General features: G+C 39.6%; 1 protein-coding gene across 3 annotated transcripts in view; it reads right to left on the bottom strand.

The window, feature by feature from the left end:
• The window catches only part of LOC133623334 (arrestin domain-containing protein 3-like), a 37,260-nt gene that overhangs the window by 3,962 nt on the left and 12,883 nt on the right, over positions 1 to 20,415 (bottom strand). The window contains exons 1-4 of one of the 3 annotated variants that reach the window (XM_061986543.1): positions 7,760 to 8,166; positions 7,619 to 7,679; positions 7,410 to 7,557; positions 7,228 to 7,324 (exon numbers count right to left, since the gene is read on the bottom strand). In XM_061986543.1, the coding sequence (XP_061842527.1) occupies positions 7,228 to 7,324; positions 7,410 to 7,557; positions 7,619 to 7,679; positions 7,760 to 8,006 (553 nt within the window). In that variant the 5' untranslated portion in view covers positions 8,007 to 8,166. Of the gene's footprint in view, positions 1 to 7,227; positions 7,325 to 7,409; positions 7,558 to 7,618; positions 7,680 to 7,759; positions 8,167 to 12,945; positions 14,855 to 14,993; positions 15,204 to 18,330; positions 18,588 to 20,415 lie in introns of those variants that run through there. The other 2 variants (XM_061986542.1, XM_061986541.1) reach the window with 2 other exon arrangements.

The raw sequence follows: 20,415 nt of genomic DNA, 5'->3' as shown, positions 1-20,415 counted from the left end.
AGATTGATTACAAAGCTTTAAAAAGGTCGTCACAGAAGTAAACAAGGTGGGAGTTGAACTATATACAGGTAAAAGCCAGTAAATTAGAATATTTTGAAAAACTTGATTTATTTCAGTAATTGCATTCAAAAGGTGTAACTTGTACATTATATTTATTCATTGCACACAGACTGATGCATTCAAATGTTTATTTCATTTAATTTTGATGATTTGAAGTGGCAACAAATGAAAATCCAAAATTCCGTGTGTCACAAAATTAGAATATTACTTAAGGCTAATACAAAAAAGGGATTTTTAGAAATGTTGGCCAACTGAAAAGTATGAAAATGAAAAATATGAGCATGTACAATACTCAATACTTGGTTGGAGCTCCTTTTGCCTCAATTACTGCGTTAATGCGGCGTGGCATGGAGTCGATGAGTTTCTGGCACTGCTCAGGTGTTATGAGAGCCCAGGTTGCTCTGATAGTGGCCTTCAACTCTTCTGCGTTTTTGGGTCTGGCATTCTGCATCTTCCTTTTCACAATACCCCACAGATTTTCTATGGGGCTAAGGTCAGGGGAGTTGGCAGGCCAATTTAGAACAGAAATACCATGGTCCGTAAACCAGGCACGGGTAGATTTTGCGCTGTGTGCAGGCGCCAAGTCCTGTTGGAACTTGAAATCTCCATCTCCATAGAGCAGGTCAGCAGCAGGAAGCATGAAGTGCTCTAAAACTTGCTGGTAGACGGCTGCGTTGACCCTGGATCTCAGGAAACAGAGTGGACCGACACCAGCATATGACATGGCACCCCAAACCATCACTGATGGTGGAAACTTTACACTAGACTTCAGGCAACGTGGATCCTGTGCCTCTCCTGTCTTCCTCCAGACTCTGGGACCTCGATTTCCAAAGGAAATGCAAAATTTGCATGGTTGGGTGATGGTTTGGGGTGCCATGTCATCTGCTGGTGTCGGTCCACTCTGTTTCCTGAGATCCAGGGTCAACGCAGCCGTCTACCAGCAAGTTTTAGAGCACTTCATGCTTCCTGCTGCTGACCTGCTCTATGGAGATGGAGATTTCAAGTTCCAACAGGACTTGGCGCCTGCACACAGCGCAAAATCTACCCGTGCCTGGTTTACGGACCATGGTATTTCTGTTCTAAATTGGCCTGCCAACTCCCCTGACCTTAGCCCCATAGAAAATCTGTGGGGTATTGTGAAAAGGAAGATGCAGAATGCCAGACCCAAAAACGCAGAAGAGTTGAAGGCCACTATCAGAGCAACCTGGGCTCTCATAACACCTGAGCAGTGCCAGAAACTCATCGACTCCATGCCACGCCGCATTAACGCAGTAATTGAGGCAAAAGGAGCTCCAACCAAGTATTGAGTATTGTACATGCTCATATTTTTCATTTTCATACTTTTCAGTTGGCCAACATTTCTAAAAATCCCTTTTTTGTATTAGCCTTAAGTAATATTCTAATTTTGTGACACACGGAATTTTGGATTTTCATTTGTTGCCACTTCAAATCATCAAAATTAAATGAAATAAACATTTGAATGCATCAGTCTGTGTGCAATGAATAAATATAATGTACAAGTTACACCTTTTGAATGCAATTACTGAAATAAATCAAGTTTTTCAAAATATTCTAATTTACTGGCTTTTACCTGTGTATGTGTATATATATATATATATATATATATATATATATATATATATATATATATATATATGTGTATGTGTATATATATATATATATATATATATATATATATATATATATATATATATATATATATATATATGCATATGTGTATATATATGCATGTAGGGAGGCGTTAGAGTGGCATCCTGACCAGATGCCCGAACCGCCTCATCTGTCTCCTCTCAATGTGGAGGAGCAACGGCTTTACTTTGTGCTCCTCTCGGATGACAGAGCTTCTCACCCTATTTCTAAGGGAGAGCCCCGCCACCCGGAGGATGAAACCTGTGATCTTGTCCTTTCGGTCATAACCTAAAGTTCATGATCATAGGTGAGGATTGGAACATAGATCGACCGGTAAATTTAAAATTTTGCCTTACGGCACAGCTCCTTCTTCACCACAACGGATCGATACAGCCTCCGCATTACTGAAGACGCCGCACCGATCCGCCTGTCGATCTCACGATCCACTCTTCTCTTACTCATGAACAAGACTTCGAGGTACTTGAACTCCTCCACTTGGGGCAATATCTTCTCCCCAACATGGAGATGGCACTTCACCCTTTTCCGGGCGAGAACCATGGACTTGGACTTGGAGGTGCTGATTCCCATTCCAGTCGCTTCTCACTCGGCTGCGAACCGATCCAGTGAGAGCTGAAGATCTTGGCCAGATGAAGCCATCAGAACCACATCATCTGCAAAAAGCAGAGACCTAATCCTGCAGCCACCAAACCGGATCCCCTCAATGCCCTAACTGCGCCTAGAAATTCTGTCCATAAAAGTTATGAACAGAATCGGTGACAAAGGGCAGCCTTGGCGTAGTCCAACCCTCACTGGAAACGGGTCCGACTTACTGCCAGCAATGCGGACCAAGCTCTGACACTGATCATACAGGGAGTGGACCGCCACAATCAGACAGTCCGATACCCCATAGTCTCTGAGCACTCCCCACAGTACTTCCCGAGGGACACGATCAACTGCCTTCTCCAAGTCCACAAAACACATGTAGACTGGTTGGGCAAACTCCCATGCACCCTCAAGGACCCTGCCGAGAGTATAGAGCTGGTCCACAGTTCCACGACCAGGACAAAAACCACACTGTTCCTCCTGAATCCGAGGTTCGACTATCCGGCGTAACCTCCTCTCCAGTACACCTGAATAGACCTTACCGGGAAGGCTGAGGAGTGTGATCCCACGATAGTTGAAATACACCCTCCGGTTCCCCTTCTTAAAGAAAGGAACCACCACCCCGGTGTGCCAATCCAGAGGTACCGCCCCTGATGTCCACACGATGTTGCAGAGTCTTGTAAATCAAGACAGCCCCACAGCATCCAGAGCCTTAAGGAACTCCGGGCGGGTCTCATCCACCCCCGGGGCCTTGCCACCGAGGATCTTTTTAACTACCTCGGCAACCTCAACCCCAGAAATAGGAGAGCCCACCACAGACTCCCCAGGCACTGCGTTCTCATAGGAAGACGTGTTGGTGGGATTGAAGAGGTCTTCAAAGTATTCCCTCCACCGATCCACAACATCCGCAGTCAAGGTCAGCAGAACACCATCCTCACCATACACAGTGTTGACATTGCACTGCTTCCCCTTCCTGAGGCGGAGGATTGTGGTCCAGAATCGCTTTGAAGCCGTCTGGAAGTCGTTTTCCATGGCTTCCCCGAACTCTTCCCACGTCTGAGTTTTTGCCTCCGCGACCGCTGAAGCCGCACACTGCTTGGCCTGTCGGTACCTGTCTGCTGCCTCCGGAGTCCCATGAGCCAAAGGACCCGATAGGACTCTTTCTTCAGCTTGACAGCATCCCTCACCGGGTTCTCGGATTACCGCCACGACAGGCACCAACAACCTTGGGACCACAGCTCCAATCGGCCGCCTTGACAATAGAGGTACGTAACATGGTCCACTCGGGCTCAATGTCCAGCGCCTCTCTCGTGACATGTTCAAAGTTCTTCCGGAGGTGGGAATTGAAGCGCTTTCTGACAGGAGACTCTGCTAGACGTTCCTAGCAGACCCTCACAATGCGTCTGGGCCTGCCAGGTCTGTCCAGCATCCTCCCCCACCATCACAGCCAACTCACCACCAAGTAGTGATCGGTAGAAAGCTCCGCCCCTCTTTTCACCCGAATGTCCAAAACATGACACCGCAAATCCGATGACACAACTAGTCATCATGGAACTGCGGCCTAGGGTGTCTTGGTGCCAAGTGCACATATGGACACCCTTATGTTTAAACATGGTGTTTGTTATGGACAATCTGTGACAAGCACAAAAGTCCAATAACAAAACACCACTCGGGTTCAGACAAACATAAGACCTTCTGGACGAAAGTTCTGTGGTCAGATGAAACAAAAAATTAGCTGTTTGGCCACAATACCCAGCAATATGTTTGGAGATGAAAAGGTGAGGCCTTTAATCCCAAGAACACCAATCCTATCGTCAAGCAGTGTGGTGGTAGTATTTCGCTCTGGGTCTGTTTTGCTGCCAATGGAACTGGTGCTTTACAGAGAGTAAATGGGACAATGAAAAAGGAGGATTACCTCCAAATTCTTCAGGACAACCTAATATCATCAGGCCGGAGGTTGGGTCTTGGGCGTAGTTGGGTGTTCCAACAGGACAATGACCCCAAACACATGTCAAAAGTGGTAAAGGAATGGCTAAATCAGGCTAGAATTAAGGTTTTAGAATGGCCTTCCCAAAGTCCTGACTTAAACCCCATTGAGAACATGTGGACAATGCTAAAGAAACAAGTCCATGTCAGAAAACTAACACATTTAGCTAAACCTCACTAATTTTGTCAAGGGGAGTGGTCAAAAATTCAAACAAGCTTGTCTATGACTACCAAAAGTGCCTTGTTGCAGTGAAACGTGCCAAGGGACAACCAAAATATTAACATTACTGTATGTATACTTTTGACCCAGCAGATTTGGTCACATTTTGAGTAGACCCATAATAAATCCATCAAAGAACAAAACTTCATGAATGTTTTTTGTGACCAACAAGTATGTGCTCCAATCACTCTAGCACAAAAAAATAAGAGTTGTAGAAATTATTGGAAACTCAAGACAGCCATGACATTATGTTCTTTACAAGTGTATGTAAACTTTTGACCACGACTGTATATATACACATATATATGGTTAGTTTGCAAGCAGTCAGCTTTCAGCCCGTGGCCAAATTCTTTTCGCCCAATGCGGCCCTCCCAGTCAAAAAGTTTGGACACCCCTTTTCTCGAGTCCCATTAGGCTGCTGTTTATTTACCTGCGTCGGTGCAGATTTGGCCATGTTTTTTTTTGTAAGTATCGACGGAATTATATTAGCAAACATGAAAAAATATTTAAAATGACATGGATTTCACTGTTAAGAAAATAATTTTTGAAAGACTTAAACCATTCATTATCAACAAGATGTGACTGCTCGCTTGACCTCACTTCATTTGACACTCTCAGGGATTTAAGGAATAAAAGATGGGAGGCACATCACGTCTTTACATCTGAGAGGTCCACAAATTAAGCATTAATCCGTAAAAGACAAAGTTGAACTTATTCTTGCATCGGTAAGTACCGTACTTGATTGAAAATAATGATCAGTGCTGATCTTCTGTGATCATGACGCTAATAACGCTTGTATTCTACAAGATGATAAGAGTGATATTTTTAAGAGCCTTTTCCTTCGACGCACTTTTGCTTTTTCCCTGGCTTCATAACCTTTATGAAAAACTTTTTTCAGGACCCTATGTAAGCTCTTTTTTTATCTCTGTCGTCGAACGATTGGAACACCTAAGAACAATACAAGAAATACAGCGTTTTCTTCTTAAACATTACACCTCTCTCACTTGTTTTAATACTCATCTCAAACTGCTTGACCATCGGGTCAATTCAGCTGCAAAGAATAGAAACTGACGTGACGTCATATGCAACCCAGCAATCGCTAAACATGCTACAATCATACTTGCCAACCCTCACGGATTTTCCGGGAGACTCCCGAAATTCAGCGCCTCTCCCGAAAACCTCCCAGGACAAATTTTCTCCCGAAAATCTCCCGAAATTCAGGCGGAGCTGGAGGCCACGCCCCTTCCAGCTCCATGCGGACCTGAGTGACGTGTTGACAGCCTGTTCACACGTCCGCTTTCTCACAATATAAACAGCTAATGATCGAGGGCGAGTTCTTGGTTTCTTATGTGGGTTTATTGTTAGGCAGTTTCATTAACATCCTCTCAGCGCGGTAACAACACACAACAACAGCAGTCAAGTTTCCGTCTACCGTAAAGCAGTTCGTCCGCCATAAACAGCAATGTTGTGACACTTTTAAACAGGACAATACTGCCATCTACTGTACATGCATATGTGACCCACCCATAATGTGTCACATTTTTATGTTGATTTATTTATTTTATTTTGTGGTTTGAATTCGTTTTTGGAGCTGTCATTACACATTTATCAGTAGTCACATTGGTCAGTAGGGGGCAGTAGGGCGTTTCTTCCCAATTGAATGCTATCACCTGCAGACTGAAAGTGTCTTGTCATTCTGATGAGCGCGACCAGTCTGTGAACAATTGAAACGTCCTGTGTGCTTTTTTTCTCCTGTATAACAGGTTAGTTTTGGTGAATCAACTCACTGAATAATATCCATGTGATCTTTATAAGTTTAAGTACACATTCTGATGGTGGAGCCTAACTCTAAAGTGTTTGTGAGTTGTAGTTTGTATTTGTGAATGAATCCAGTGCACAGCTGCAGTAATCAATACAAAAAGGCGACGTGAGTGCGCAATGTTTATATAGGAACTTCTGATCCTAATTCAGACTCCCAAATTAGAGCTCCCGTTTTCTTATTGATTTTATAATGTATATTTGTATAATGTGTGTGTTCTGAAATAGTGACAGAGAATAGAACAAGGATGGACAATTCAACCCTTAACTCAACAATGAGTAGATGAGCGTTATGTGTGTGTATGTGTGTAAATAAATGAACACTGAAATTCAAGTATTTCTTTTATTTATTTATATATATATATATATATATATATATATATATATGTAATAAAATATATATATATATGTATATATATATGTAATAATATATATATATATATACATATATATATATAGCTAGAATTCACTGAAAGTCAAGTATTTCTTATATATATATATATATCTTAACCACGCCCCCCACCCCCCACCCCCCACCTCCCGAAATCGGAGGTCTCAAGGTTGGCAAGTATGGCTACAATACACACCACCGTGGGAAGATATGCTAACGGCAAGCAAGAGATCTTGAATGTAAACAAAGTTGGGCGAGTCCATTGGATTTGTTCAGTAAGACATTTTTAGGCTTCAAAATGTTTATTTAAGGACCAACATCGTGAAATATGCTTAAAATACAATAATTAAAAGATCTATTTGTATATTTTTGGACAAAAAAAAAACATCGTAAAATGTTTAGCCGGTATTTTACCATAAAATCTACTGACTTTTTTTATAGAGTACAAAACAAAACCCTGGTGTAGTTTGAATACAGAATATATACTTTGAGTATTTACCTTGCTGGTATCCCATTCGGCTCGTGTGAACATCCATTGAAATGCTACCAGAGCCAAAAGTGCTGAGACTTTTATCAGTGCAATCATGTTGAGGTTCCTGGAAGAAAAAAAACATATTTGTGTAAAAACTACATCTATGACATTTTTTTATAAAGCCACCATGTCTGTCACAGATTTCTCACCATGAGTCCATGTATATCCATGTCGGCTTTGGAGACAAATGTAAAGTGGGCTTTAGCTTCCTTTGTCAGTTTCATTGACCGTTTGAGCTCTGCCTTAACCTTATGAACAATTCTACCAGTCCCTGACTTGAAGGAAGACGGCATTTTTCTGCAACGTACAAAAGCAGGTTCATGATCCGTCAGCAACATCCAGAAGACAAAATGCATACCTGTCAGGGATCTTGAAGGTAAAAGGGAAGACATGTCTTCCTTTGGTAATTGTTTTACTACCTAGAAGTTGAAATGATTAGCCAAAATTGCTTTGGAAGCAATTGTCTAAAAATAGTAAATATGACAAGATGCAACATTACCATCTCTCAAGATATTCTGTTTGATATCATAATATTTTTCATCAGACCAGTAGTAGCGGTTATGTTTTTGTCCGTGATGTTCAGTCCAGCGAACCTTTGCACTTCCTTTTCCAACAAAAGTGAGTGACTGGATTGTAGTGTCTTTAGAGAGCTCCACAATAATCCGTCCGTTAATTGTATCTCCACTTGTGAAGATGTTCCGGCTATTGATGGAATCATATTCAATGGAGAAATTCACAATGGTCATGTTCCCAAAAGAAAGAAGAAATACAGATTCAAATGCCTCCTGTAATTCCAGGCAGTAAATGACCAGCTGGTTGAGCTCACAAAGATACTATGAACTGGATGGGAGGAGCTGGCAAACTTTGTAAAACTTGTTTTTCTTGTCTGCCACGTTTGAACGTTAAACAGGATTTTGATATTTTGACTAAAGGAGAATAGACACTCTAAAACGTTTCATAAGGCCCGAATAGTACAACCCTAACTTTTTCTGGCACAATTGTTTTTCCCCATGCTGGGTTCCAACATTTTGTTGAATAAGATATAAAGATTTGCCATATTCAAAGTTTTTACCTTCATTTAAGCAACCTGCAAAGCATTTGTTGAACAAAAAAATATTTTTTTGCGCCACGTGTCAGTGTCATTAATGTCCTTCAGGCATTTACATGTTTTTTTCAAAAGGCCGGGTGATTTTGCAATGCATTGTAGGGGCTGTGTAGACATACTTGTTGGATATAGGCTTTGTTTACAATGTGAAAACAAGCAACGTAGTAGATTCCAATGGATTGTACAAAATAAAAACAAGTGACTGTATCGACAAACTATATCAATCAATGTCAATCAATGTTTATTTATATAGCCCTAAATCACAAGTGTCTCAAAGGGCTGCACAAGCCACAACGACATCCTCGGTACAAAGCCCACATAAGGGCAAGGAAAAACTCACCCCAGTGGGACGTCGATGTGAATGACTGAGAAACCTTGGAGAGGACCGCATATGTGGGTAACCCCCCCCCCCTAGGCAGACCGAAAGCATTGGATGTCGAGTGGGTCTGACATAATATTGTGAGAGTCCAGTCCATAGTGGATCCAACATAATAGTAAGAGTCCAGTCCATAGTGGGGCCAGCAGGACACCATCCCGAGCGGAGACGGGTCAGCAGCGCAGAGATGTTCCCAGCCGATGCACAGGCGAGCGGTCCACCCCGGGTCCCGACTCTGGACAGCCAGCACTTCATCCATGGCCACCGGACATGTGCCCCCCCCCCCCCCCCCCCCCCCTCCACAAGGAAAAGGGGAGCAGAGGAGAAAAGAAAAGAAACGGCAGATCAACTGGTCTAACAGGGGGGCTATTTAAAGGCTAGAGTATACAAATGAGTTTTAAGATGGGACTTAAATGCTTCTACTGAGGTAGCATCTCTAATTGTTACCGGGAGGGCATTCCATAGTACTGGAGCCCGAATAGAAAACTATACCAGGGATCGGCAAACCAAAATGTTGAAAGAGCTATTTTGGACCAAAAATACAAAAACAAATCTGTCTGGAGCCACAAAAAATTAAAAGCTATATTTCATACAGATAGTGTGTCATGAGATATAAATTGAATTAAGAGGACTTAAAGGAAACTATATGACCGCAAATATACCTACAAATGAGGCATAATGATGCAATATGTACATATAGCTAGCCTAAATAGCATGTTAGCATTGATTAGCTTGCAGTCATGCAGTGACCAAGTATGTCTGATTTAGGGATGTCCCGATCCGATATTTGGATCGGATCGGCCGCCGATATTTGCCAAAAAATGCGTATCGGCAAGGCATGGGAAAATGCCGATCCAGATCCAGTTTTTAAAAAACTACGGTCCGTGTTTTCCAATGCACCGATTTAAATAATACATTCCACTTTTCTGCTGCTCCCTAATTTCCGTTCCGCATTTTCCAGCACACCTTCAACACATCCACAGGTCTGTGGATTCTCACGCAGTTGCTTTTAGCTGCTGGCATTACACGACAGGCTCTTCTCACTCTTTTCTGTGTCTCCCTCTCACAGACAGCAAGTGCACCTTCTTACACACGTCACATACTGTCACGTCATACGTCACATACGTATACGTCCTCTCCCAGCAGAGAGGTAGCAGCATAGCTAACGTTAGCTGTGATGCTAGCGCAGCCATGTGACCAATGTTCTCTCTAAGGTGCGCGCCTGTGCGCATAGCAATTATATGCCACGCACAAAATCAAATAAAAAAATTAGCGCATAACAATTTTCGACACACGGACGCGACAGAGAAAACAGTTTTCGTCATCATTGTTCAAATATTGTAAGGTCTGTCGAGACGCTTATCTCCATTCGGTGCCACACGCCCACACCATCAAAATGCAGAGGCAAAAATGTCCACATCAACACCGTATGAAAAAATAGTGATTTTTTTAGTTGTGATTTCCTTCTCTGCATGAAAGTTTAAAAGTAGCATATATTAATGCAGTATGAAGAAGAATGTTTTAATGTAGACATGCAAGCCTTGAAAGAAAATTTTGAAAATCAAGACTACATTTCCTGCAAATGGGTGCATTTTTACCCTATATTTTAACTTTAGATTTATTCTCATATCAAACTCTTTTGGCTGTCTTTTTGACACTTACATCCGGAGCCCCCCTCCACACCCCGGATTATAAATAATGTAAATAATTCAATGTGATTATCTTGTGTGATGACTGTATTATGATGACAGTATATATCTGATAGTATATATCTGTATCATGAATCAATTTAAGTGGACCCCGACTTAAACAAGTTGAAAAACTTAATGGGGTGTTACCATTTAGTGGTCAATTGTACGGAATATGTACTTCACTGTGCAACCTACTAATAAAAGTCTCAATCAATCAATCAAAACACATAGAATCATCATACTGCTGTGATTATATGCATCAAGTGTTCATTCAAGGCTAAGGCAAAATATCGAGATATATATCGTGTATCGCAATATGGCCTTAAAATATCGCAATATTAAAAAAAGGCCATATCGCCCAGCCCTAGTTCAATGATGCCATTTCTGTTTGTCATGTATCATTGTGTCTATTTTGTGTTTCTCCTTGAATAAACAGGTCAGTTTCTTGTTACCAACCATTGTGTATTATTCAAACTCCCCTAATTCAGCTGGCTAGTTGTTATCAAGAGTACTAAAACCCTTTTCAACATGATTCTGACAACTAAGTAGGCTAAATAACTTTAAACTTTAATACATGCTAGGATAGGCCAGTATTGGTCAGTATCGGTATCGGTCAATATCGGTATCGGATCGGAAGTGCAAAAACAATATCGGTATCGGATCGGAAGTGCAAAAACCTGGATCGGGACATCCCTAGTCTGATTAGCACTCCACACAAGTCAATAACATCAACAAAACTCACCTTTGTGCATTCATGCACAACGTTAAAAGTTTGGTGGACAAAATGAGACAGAAAAAGAAGTGGCATAAAACACGTCCTAGAAAGTCGGAGAAAGTTATACATGTAAACAAACTACGGTGAGTTCAAGGACCGCCAAAATTAGTAGGACAAAACGGCGCTCTCCAAATACTCGAATCAGTGAAGCATGTTTAATATAAACAGTGTGCTTTATAACACTTAGGGAGGTTTGTGTTATGTTTGTCCTCCTACAGAAACCATATTAAAACAAAAAATATATTTTTTCCCCTCATCTTTTTATATTTTTCATACATTTTTGAAAAAGCTCCAGAGAGCCGCGGGTTGCCGACCCCCGAACTATACCATATTCCAAAGGCTCGCTACCGGGATAAAATAATAAAACATAGTGGAATTGACTCATATTTGCTATGATGGATGGGAGATTTGAATCAAGTAAAAGTGCCAACAAACTTGCATATATTTCGTCAATGAAGTCAGTTTAACAAGCGGTGAATAATTTTAGAATGCAAAGTCTGTTAAGGCACATTGTCCTTTGTTGAAATTGTGCTAATAGTGAACATACTAGACAACTTTTCTTTTAGTAGTAAGTAAGCAAACAAAGACTCCTAATTTGTCTGCTGACGTATGCAGTAACATATTGTGTCATTTAATATTTTAAAATTATAAAGGACGTGGTAGAAATGGATTATTAATCCACTTTTTCATTTCCGGTAATATCTGGTTATTTTCTGATTTAACATGTTCTATCTACGCTTCTGTTAAAATGTAATAATCTCTTATTCTTCTGTTGTTTGATACTTTACATTAGTTTTGGATGATACCACAAATTTAGGTATCGATCCGTTACCAAGTAGTTACAGGATCATACATATTCGAAGTCCTCATGTGTCCAGGGATGTATTTCCTGAGTTTATAAACATAATATGAATTTGAAAAAAAGGAAAAAAGATTTTGTGACGATAAAAAGTATAAATGTAATCTTAGTAGTATCGACTAGATACACTCTTGTACTTGGTATCATTACAGTAGATGTCAGGTGTAGATCCACTCATGGCGTTTGTTTACATTCAGGTCGCTAGCTTTTGTTAGCGGTGACGCCGGTGAGCTATTGTATCCTCCTATGGTGTGTAGTGAAGCATGTTACTTGTAAGAAACGTACTTTATTTGTCGCCATGGAGGCGAGGATTAGTGATTTAGAAGTAGCTAAAACACTGCCGACTGCGGATGGATGTTCGCTGCTAGCTAGCTAGCCATGTTTTAAAGCACCTCTTCCTGAGAGCGTTTCAGAAGAATACGTCATTACATTTTAACAGAAGTGTAGATAGAAAATGGTAAAAAAAGAAAGTAAGCAGATATTAACAGTAAATGAACAAGTAGATAAATAATAAATTTTTTACCACTTGTCCTTAATAATTTTGACAAAGTAATAGAATGATAAATGACACAATATGTTACTGCATACGTCAGCAGACTAATTAGGAGCCTTTGTTTGTTTACTTACTATTAAAAGACAAGTTGTCTAGTATGTTCACTATTTTATTTAAGGACTTAACTGCAACAAGAAACAAATGTTTAATGTACCCTAAGATTTTTGGTTAAAATAAAGCCAATAATGCAATTTTTTTGTGGTCCCCTTTATTTAGAAAAGTACCGAAAAGTATCGAAATAATCTTAGTACCGTTTTATTTTAGTACAATATATTGGTATTGTTACAACACTTGTTGGAATAGGTTGAAAAATGTGGAAATTGTGCAACTTGGAAAAATGTACCATTCATTCCAATTGGAACTTCCTGGGAATTTGGGAAAAGTGGGGTTTTCTTTTTTTTGGAATGATTAGGAGTATGAATGTCCTGAATGAGCTTTAAATCGGTCAATAAACGTCGAAGGAGTAACAGTTTTTTAGTTGAATTTCGGGAAAACCCGGGAATCTTTTAAGTTCTTAAACCAACCTGGTTTTTTTTGTCCTGGCTAAGAGGAATGTTTTGACAGGGGAACGGTTGAAATGGGTTGAAAAATGTGAAAGGAGTCATCACACTAAAAAAGGTTGGGAAAAAATGTTTGAAAAAAACACAGGAATTCCTGGAAATTTGTTGAACGCATAAAAATGGTTGTTTGGATTTCCAGGATGAATTGAATGTGTTGAAGGTGTAATGGTTTGAATCGGTTGAAAAATCTGGGAATTGTGGAAGTTCGAAAAATGGATAATTAATTTTGAATGGGGAAAAATATATCTAAAAACTGGGAATTCTAAGAAATCCGGGATTTTTTTTTAAACAATTTTTAAAAGAGAGCATATAATTCCTGAACAGGCTGAATATTTTTGAAGTTGGAACGGTTTGAATTGGATAAAAAATGTGGGAGTTGTGGTACTTTGAAAAATGTCCCATTCATTTCATGGACATTTGGGAATTTCGGGAAAAGGGAATTTTTGGGAAAATGCTAAAAAAATAAATAAAAAAAAGTGAATATTCTGAATGAGTTGAAATGGTTGGTGTTGGAATTTTTAAAATCGGTCAAGAAATGTTGAAGTAGTAACCTTTTTAATTGAGAAATGGAATTACAGAACTCCTGAAATTTTGGTAAAACCGGGAATTCTTCCAGTTCAAAAAACAAGTTTGTTTTTTGTCCTGATTAAGAGGAATAATTTGTCGGTGGAACGGTTGAAGTGGGTGGAAAAATGTGAAAGGAGTAGTTGACAGAAAAAATGTTTTGAAACGGGAATTCTGGGAATTCCTGGAATTTGTTTGAACTTGTAAAAATTATAGTTTGAATATCCAGGATGAGTGGAATATGTTGAAGGTGGCATAGTTTGAATCGGTTGAAAAATGTGGAAATGGTGGAAGTTGGAAAAAAAAAGGCCAATTCATTCTGAATGGGAAACATGTCCGGGAAAACCTGGAATTCTGGGGAATCTGGGAATTTTTGGAATTTGTCAAGGGAAAGCCCGCGATTCCTGAATAGGCTGAAGAGTTTGAAGTTGGAACGGTTTGAATAAGATACAATATATGAGAGTTGTGGTACTTTGAAAAATGTCCCATTCATTTCATGGAAATTTGTGAATTTTGGGAAAACAGGGAATTTTTGGGAAAATGCTAAAAAAAAAAAAAAAAAAGGGAATATTCAGAATGAGTTGAAATAGTTGGTATTAGAATTTTTTAAATCGGTCAAGAAATGTTGAAGTAGTAACCTTTTTAATTGAGAAATTGAATTACAGAACTCCTGGAATTTTGGTAAAACCGGGAAATCTTCCAGTTCAAAAAACTACCTTGTTTTTGTCCTGATTAAGTGGAATAATTTGTCGGTGGAACGGTTGAAGTGGGTGGAAATATGTGGAAGGAGTAGTTGACAGAAAAAAGGGTTTGAAATGGGAATTCTGGGAATTCCTGGAATTTTTTTGAACTTGTAAAAATAATAGTTTGAATGTCCAGGATGAGTGGAATATGTTGAAGGTGGAATGGTTTGAATCGGTTGAAAAATGTGGAAATGGTGGAAGTCTGAAAAAAAGGCCAATTCCTTCTGAATGGGAAAAATGTCCCGGAAAACCTGGGAAATCTGGGAATTTGTCAAGGGAAAGCCAGCGATTCCCGAATAGGCTGAAGAGTTTGAAGTTGGAACGGTTGGAATTGGATGAAAAATGTGGAAGATGGAGCGCGCCAAAATCTGGAGAATCACAAATAGATTAATTTTGGTGTAGAAAATGCTTTGGAGCATTCACTCAATTAGAGCGCAGGACAAAGCATGATAGAGAAACTTGGTATACGTTTTTATTGGTGTTTTTTTTTCTTTACAGTCCACTTACATCGTTGTCAGAATCAGTACTGGATGGAAACAGTTCTTCATAGGGTGGTGGGGGCTCCAAAGGTTGAGGTGTGCTGCTCCAGGTTGGGTAGTTGGGGTTCCCTGATGCTGCGCCCTCAAAAGCTGCAGAAGACTGTTGTGGAACGCCAGGCAGGACAATTAATGGTATCGTGATACCATGGTCTTCGGTGTATTTCATATCCAGATAGACCTGCCAAAATGACTATGTTAAACCAGTTTCTATACACATAGGGGAGCAAGCAAAGGTTTGCGTGTACTAAAACACGTGCAAACTTGATAGCGCATGCAAAGCTGAACTACTAACCTTGTGCATCTGCTAACTGAGCAAAATGGGTGGCGCGACCTATTTAACTTGTATTTGTTCATGAAAATCCATGTCCATGCAGTGTTGACTCTAATAACACAAAGTTGCCGTGCAGGCTGTGTTTTTTCTTTAAAGTTGACATTCCTCCACTTTCTTCACATCAAAAATTCCACTTTAAAATATTTATTGGGGAAATATTGCATATTCTGTGTATGTGCCATATAAAAACACGTTTTTCTCTGACAAAGAGGGCATTGAACAGCTAGATCTGAAGATGATCTATAGACTTAAGTGTTGAAAGTTAAAAAAAAAAAAAAAAAAATGTAACATTTTTATGAGTGGGGTTCTTTTAGATCTCCAATAATGTTAGTGTTGTTGGTTGTTTTTTAAACTGTCATTGTGATGAATTATTGACTTATTTAAGACTTCAATTATTTCAAATCAAATATTCCACCTTGAAAATCTCTGCGGGTAAAATATTGCATATTTTGTGTTGATGTCTTTAAACAAAAGCTTTTTGACGAAAAATAGAAAAATAAAAAGGACATTGACAGACTAGAAGCTTGAGATTTAAGGGTTTTAATTAGTATATTTATATATATATATATATATCCATCCATCCATCCATTTTCTACCGCTTATTCCCCTTTGGGGTCGCGGGGGGCGCTGGAGCCTATCTCAGCTACAATCGGGCGGAAGGCGGGGTACACCCTGGACAAGTCGCCACCTCATCGCAGGGCCAACACAGAATAACAGACAACATTCACACTCACATCCACACACTAGGGCCAATTTAGTGTTGCCAATCAACTTATCCCCAGGTGCATGTCTTTGGAGGTGGGAGGAAGCCGGAGTACCCGGAGGGAACCCACGCAGTCACGGGGAGAACATGCAAACTCCATACAGAAAGATCCCGAGCCCGGGATTGAACCCAAGACTACTCAGGACCTTCGTATTGTGAGGCAGATGCACTAACCCCTCTTGCACCGTGCTGCCATATATATATATATATATATATATATATATATATATATATGTTTGTGTGTATATATATATATATATATATATACTGTATATATATATGTGTGTGTGTATGTATATATATATATATATATATATTTTTGTGTATATATATATATATATATATATATATATATGTGTATATATATGTGTATACATATATATATATATATATATATATATATATATATATATATATATATACGGTACACAAATATATATATATATATATATATGTATATATGTGTGTGTGTGTATATGTGTATATATATATATATATGTATAGATAGATAGATATGGCATGTAAGTGTCAAAGAGACAGCCAAAAGAGGTTGGTAGATGAGAATAAATGTAAAAGTTAAATATAGTGTAGAAATGCACCCAGATGCAGGAAATGGAGGCTTAATTTTCAAAATGTTCCTTTGGGGCTTGCGTGGCAGCACTTTGTGCTGATATAAATGTGTTTTTTCTCTTCAATTTTCCTCTTTTTCTCTCAAAGGGTTCTCACATTCCTGAGTCTTAGTAGATCACCCACAAAAAAACAAACCACACTAAGAGTACACACCATTTTTCAGTTTGCACACAATATATATTATAATGTTATTAAATCAATGTGATTTAAAAACTGTTCATTTAGTTTTTTGTTGTCTTTATGCATTTTAGACTTCATTCATGCATCGTCACTTGTACTAAAGTCACATTTAATTGCCATTGATCAGCATTCTTGCAGTCGAATGACTTTTTAAACCTTGCCTTTGAACAGCACAGGGCGTGACTGGGAAATATGATGACAAATGACAAATGTGTGATAGGAGCATGAAACATAATCCAGTCATTGGAGCTGCAGTATAGTTTTCATTCACAAAAATAGCTAAATTTTTATTTTGGTTGTACATTTATGAGAATGGAAGTGATATCGTACATTTTGAAAAGTACATCATAAATTAACCAAATATTTCCTAATACCGTACATAAAGTTTGCCATTCTGTACCTAAATTATGCATATATCCACATAGGGTTGTACGGTGTACCAGTACTAGTATACTATTGCGGTACGAATGAATCAAAAACAGTACTATACTCTGTTTGAAAAGTAGTATCATCCAAAAGGATGTAAAGCGTCAAACAACAGAAGAATAAGTGATTATTACATTTTAACAGAAGTGTAGATAGAACATGTTGAAACAGAAAATAACCATATATTATCAGTAAATGAACAAGTAGATTAATAATCAATTTTTTTCAACTTTTCCCTCATAATTTTGACAAAATAATAGAATGAGAAATGACACAAAATGTTACTGCATACATCAGCAGACTAATTAGGAGCCTTTGTTTGTTTACTTACAACTAAAAGTCAAGTTGTCTAGTATGGTCACTATTTTATTTAAGGACAAAATTGTTCTTCGATTGCAATAAGAAACATATGTTTAATGTACCCTAAGTATTTTTGTTTAACAAAAAAAAGGCCAATAATGCCATTTTTGTGGTCCCCTTTATTTAGAAAAGTATCAAAATACATTTTGGTACCGCTACCAAAATATTGGTATCAAGACAACCCTATATCCACATAATAATGTGCATATTAGTTGAAGTGAAGTGAAGTGAATTATATTTATATAGCGCTTTTTCTCCAGTGACTCAAAGCGCTTTACATAGTGAAACCCAATATCTAAGTTACATTTAAAACCAGTGTGGGTGGCACTGGGAGCAGGTGGGTAAAGTGTCTTGCCCAAGGACACAACAGCAGTGACTAGGATGGCAGGAGCGGGGATCGAACCTGGAACCCTCACAGTGGTATTTTATTATTGCATCTAACAGAGCTGACAACCTCATTGAGTTACACTGTATGTTTAAGTGTATTTCATCAATGACAAAGAAGTGCACCATTTTTTCATACAAACTATAAAAAGCAGGCAAACATTAGTAGTATTGTAGTATATGTATTCAAAAACAAAGCACACCAGAACAACAACAAAAAAAATAACTTACCCTGATCTGGTACTCCATCTTAAAGATGGAGCAATTTAAAATGGAGGGTGGTAGTTTTCCGGGGATTTTGATCTTCTTGATGATTGTGTCTTTGCTACCGGAGGCCACAGGGTTGGCCTCCATTTTAAGGAGCTTTTTTTCAACTCCACTTTGGAGACCATTGCCAAAGGAGGTCTGCGTCAGATAGAACAGTATGATTGGTGTTGCCAAGCGAGTTGATTGGTTTCGAACTTCAGCTCGGATTTGGACAATCTCTCCTGTAAGAAGAGACGCGCTTTAGTTTATGCACGGATCAGCACATGTATAGAGCTGTACGTTTATAGATGGAGATGGACATAAGAACATGTGTGAAGTGCTGAGAAGAAGTGGAGGATATTCAGTGAATTAAAGAAACAAATCAACAACCAAATGATATAATTTTTTGCTAGTCTTCACCATACTGAAGATAGTGACCTTCATATTAACCAAGCTATAGCGACATTGCTCTTGTAAGAGGTAACACAGAGGAACTACTTTTCTGGCGTAGTGACACCGAGCCGAGAAGTTGGTCAACTCAAATCGCTGTCAACATTTAGAATGCAGCATAAGACCGTCGCTAGGAAGCTTTTTTTTTTTTTTTTTTTTTAATCTGAGGAGTGAGGATTTTTCAGAATTTACCAGCTCAAGGAGAGCACAAGTGCCGAAAGATACAACCATCCCATCAGTCGACATCCCAGTGAGAGAGGTTTTTTTTTATATGTTACTATTTTAAACGTTTAACGCTCCTTGGATCTCACGATAGCACAGAAACACAAAAAAAGTTCTCCCGATGTTGCGGAAATAGCGTTTGTTGCTATGCACTCTGTGAAATCAATGCACCCAGGAAAGAAGTTACAATAATGCTTAAATGGACCATATATATATATTTATATATATATATATATACATATATATATATATATATATATATATATATATACATATATATATATATATATATATATATATATATATATATATATATATATATATACATATACATTCAGCTGCATTCGGGCGGAAGGCGGGGTACACCCTGGACAAGTCGCCACCTCATCACAGGGCCAGTTCAATCCAATCCACTTTATTTATACAGCACATAAAAAAAAAAAAAAAAAATATATATATATATATATATATATATATATATATATATATATATACTGTATATATATATATATATATATATATATGTATATATGTATGTATATACTGTATATGTATTAGAGATGCGCGGTTTGCGGTTGAAATAAAAAAAAATTAGATTTTATCCGCGGGTCGGGTCGGGCGGTTGAATAAAAAAAAATTAGATTTTAAATAGATTCAGGCGGGTGGCAGTTAAACCAATTCGGAAATATATATACATAGTTAAATGTTGTTACCCACATACGAAAAACGAGCAGGCACCTGCAGCATATGCCACAACAGAAGAAGAAAAAAAAAAAAAAGAGATGGACAATTTTACGGAGCGGAGAAGGGACGCCTCGCCGGGGTCCGGGACCGAGGCCCCTTCCCCCGAGAGGGCCCCACCGGGAGCCGTAGCTGAGGGGATCCGCGAGAAGGGCCCGACGCACGTCCAGGGTCACCACCGCGCCCACCGCACGACACCCCGCCTCGTCCGCCTTCGCCGCGGCCGGTGTCACGCGCAGCAGGTAAGCAGCTTACCTGCCCGCCACCCCCGTGGCCGGGGGCTCGTAACAGGGGTCACTCCGCGCGCTCCGCCCGCTCAGCTTACCTGCCCGCCACCCCCGTTGCCAGGGGCGCGTAACAGGGGTCACTCCGCGCGCAGTGCGCTCACGAAAGGGGTGGGGCAAGCAGAACTGGCGCTGCGGGATGAACCGAACGCCGGGTTAAGGCGCCCGATGCCGACGCTCATCAGACCCCAGAAAAGGTGTTGGTTGATATACACAGCAGGACAGTGGCCATGGAAGTCGGCACCCGCTAAGGAGTGTGTAACAACCCACCTGCCGAATCAACTAGCCCTGAAAATGGATGGCGCTGAAGCCTCGGGCGCGAGCCCGGGTGCGAGGGACATCGCACCTCCATGCGCTTGGAGGTGCGCTCAGC

The sequence above is a fragment of the Nerophis lumbriciformis genome, linkage group LG12, assembly GCF_033978685.3.
Source record: "Nerophis lumbriciformis linkage group LG12, RoL_Nlum_v2.1, whole genome shotgun sequence".
Taxonomy (NCBI): Eukaryota; Metazoa; Chordata; class Actinopteri; order Syngnathiformes; family Syngnathidae; genus Nerophis; species Nerophis lumbriciformis.
The sequence above is the reverse complement of the archived record's forward strand: the minus strand, read 5'-3'. Positions and strand labels throughout refer to the sequence as shown.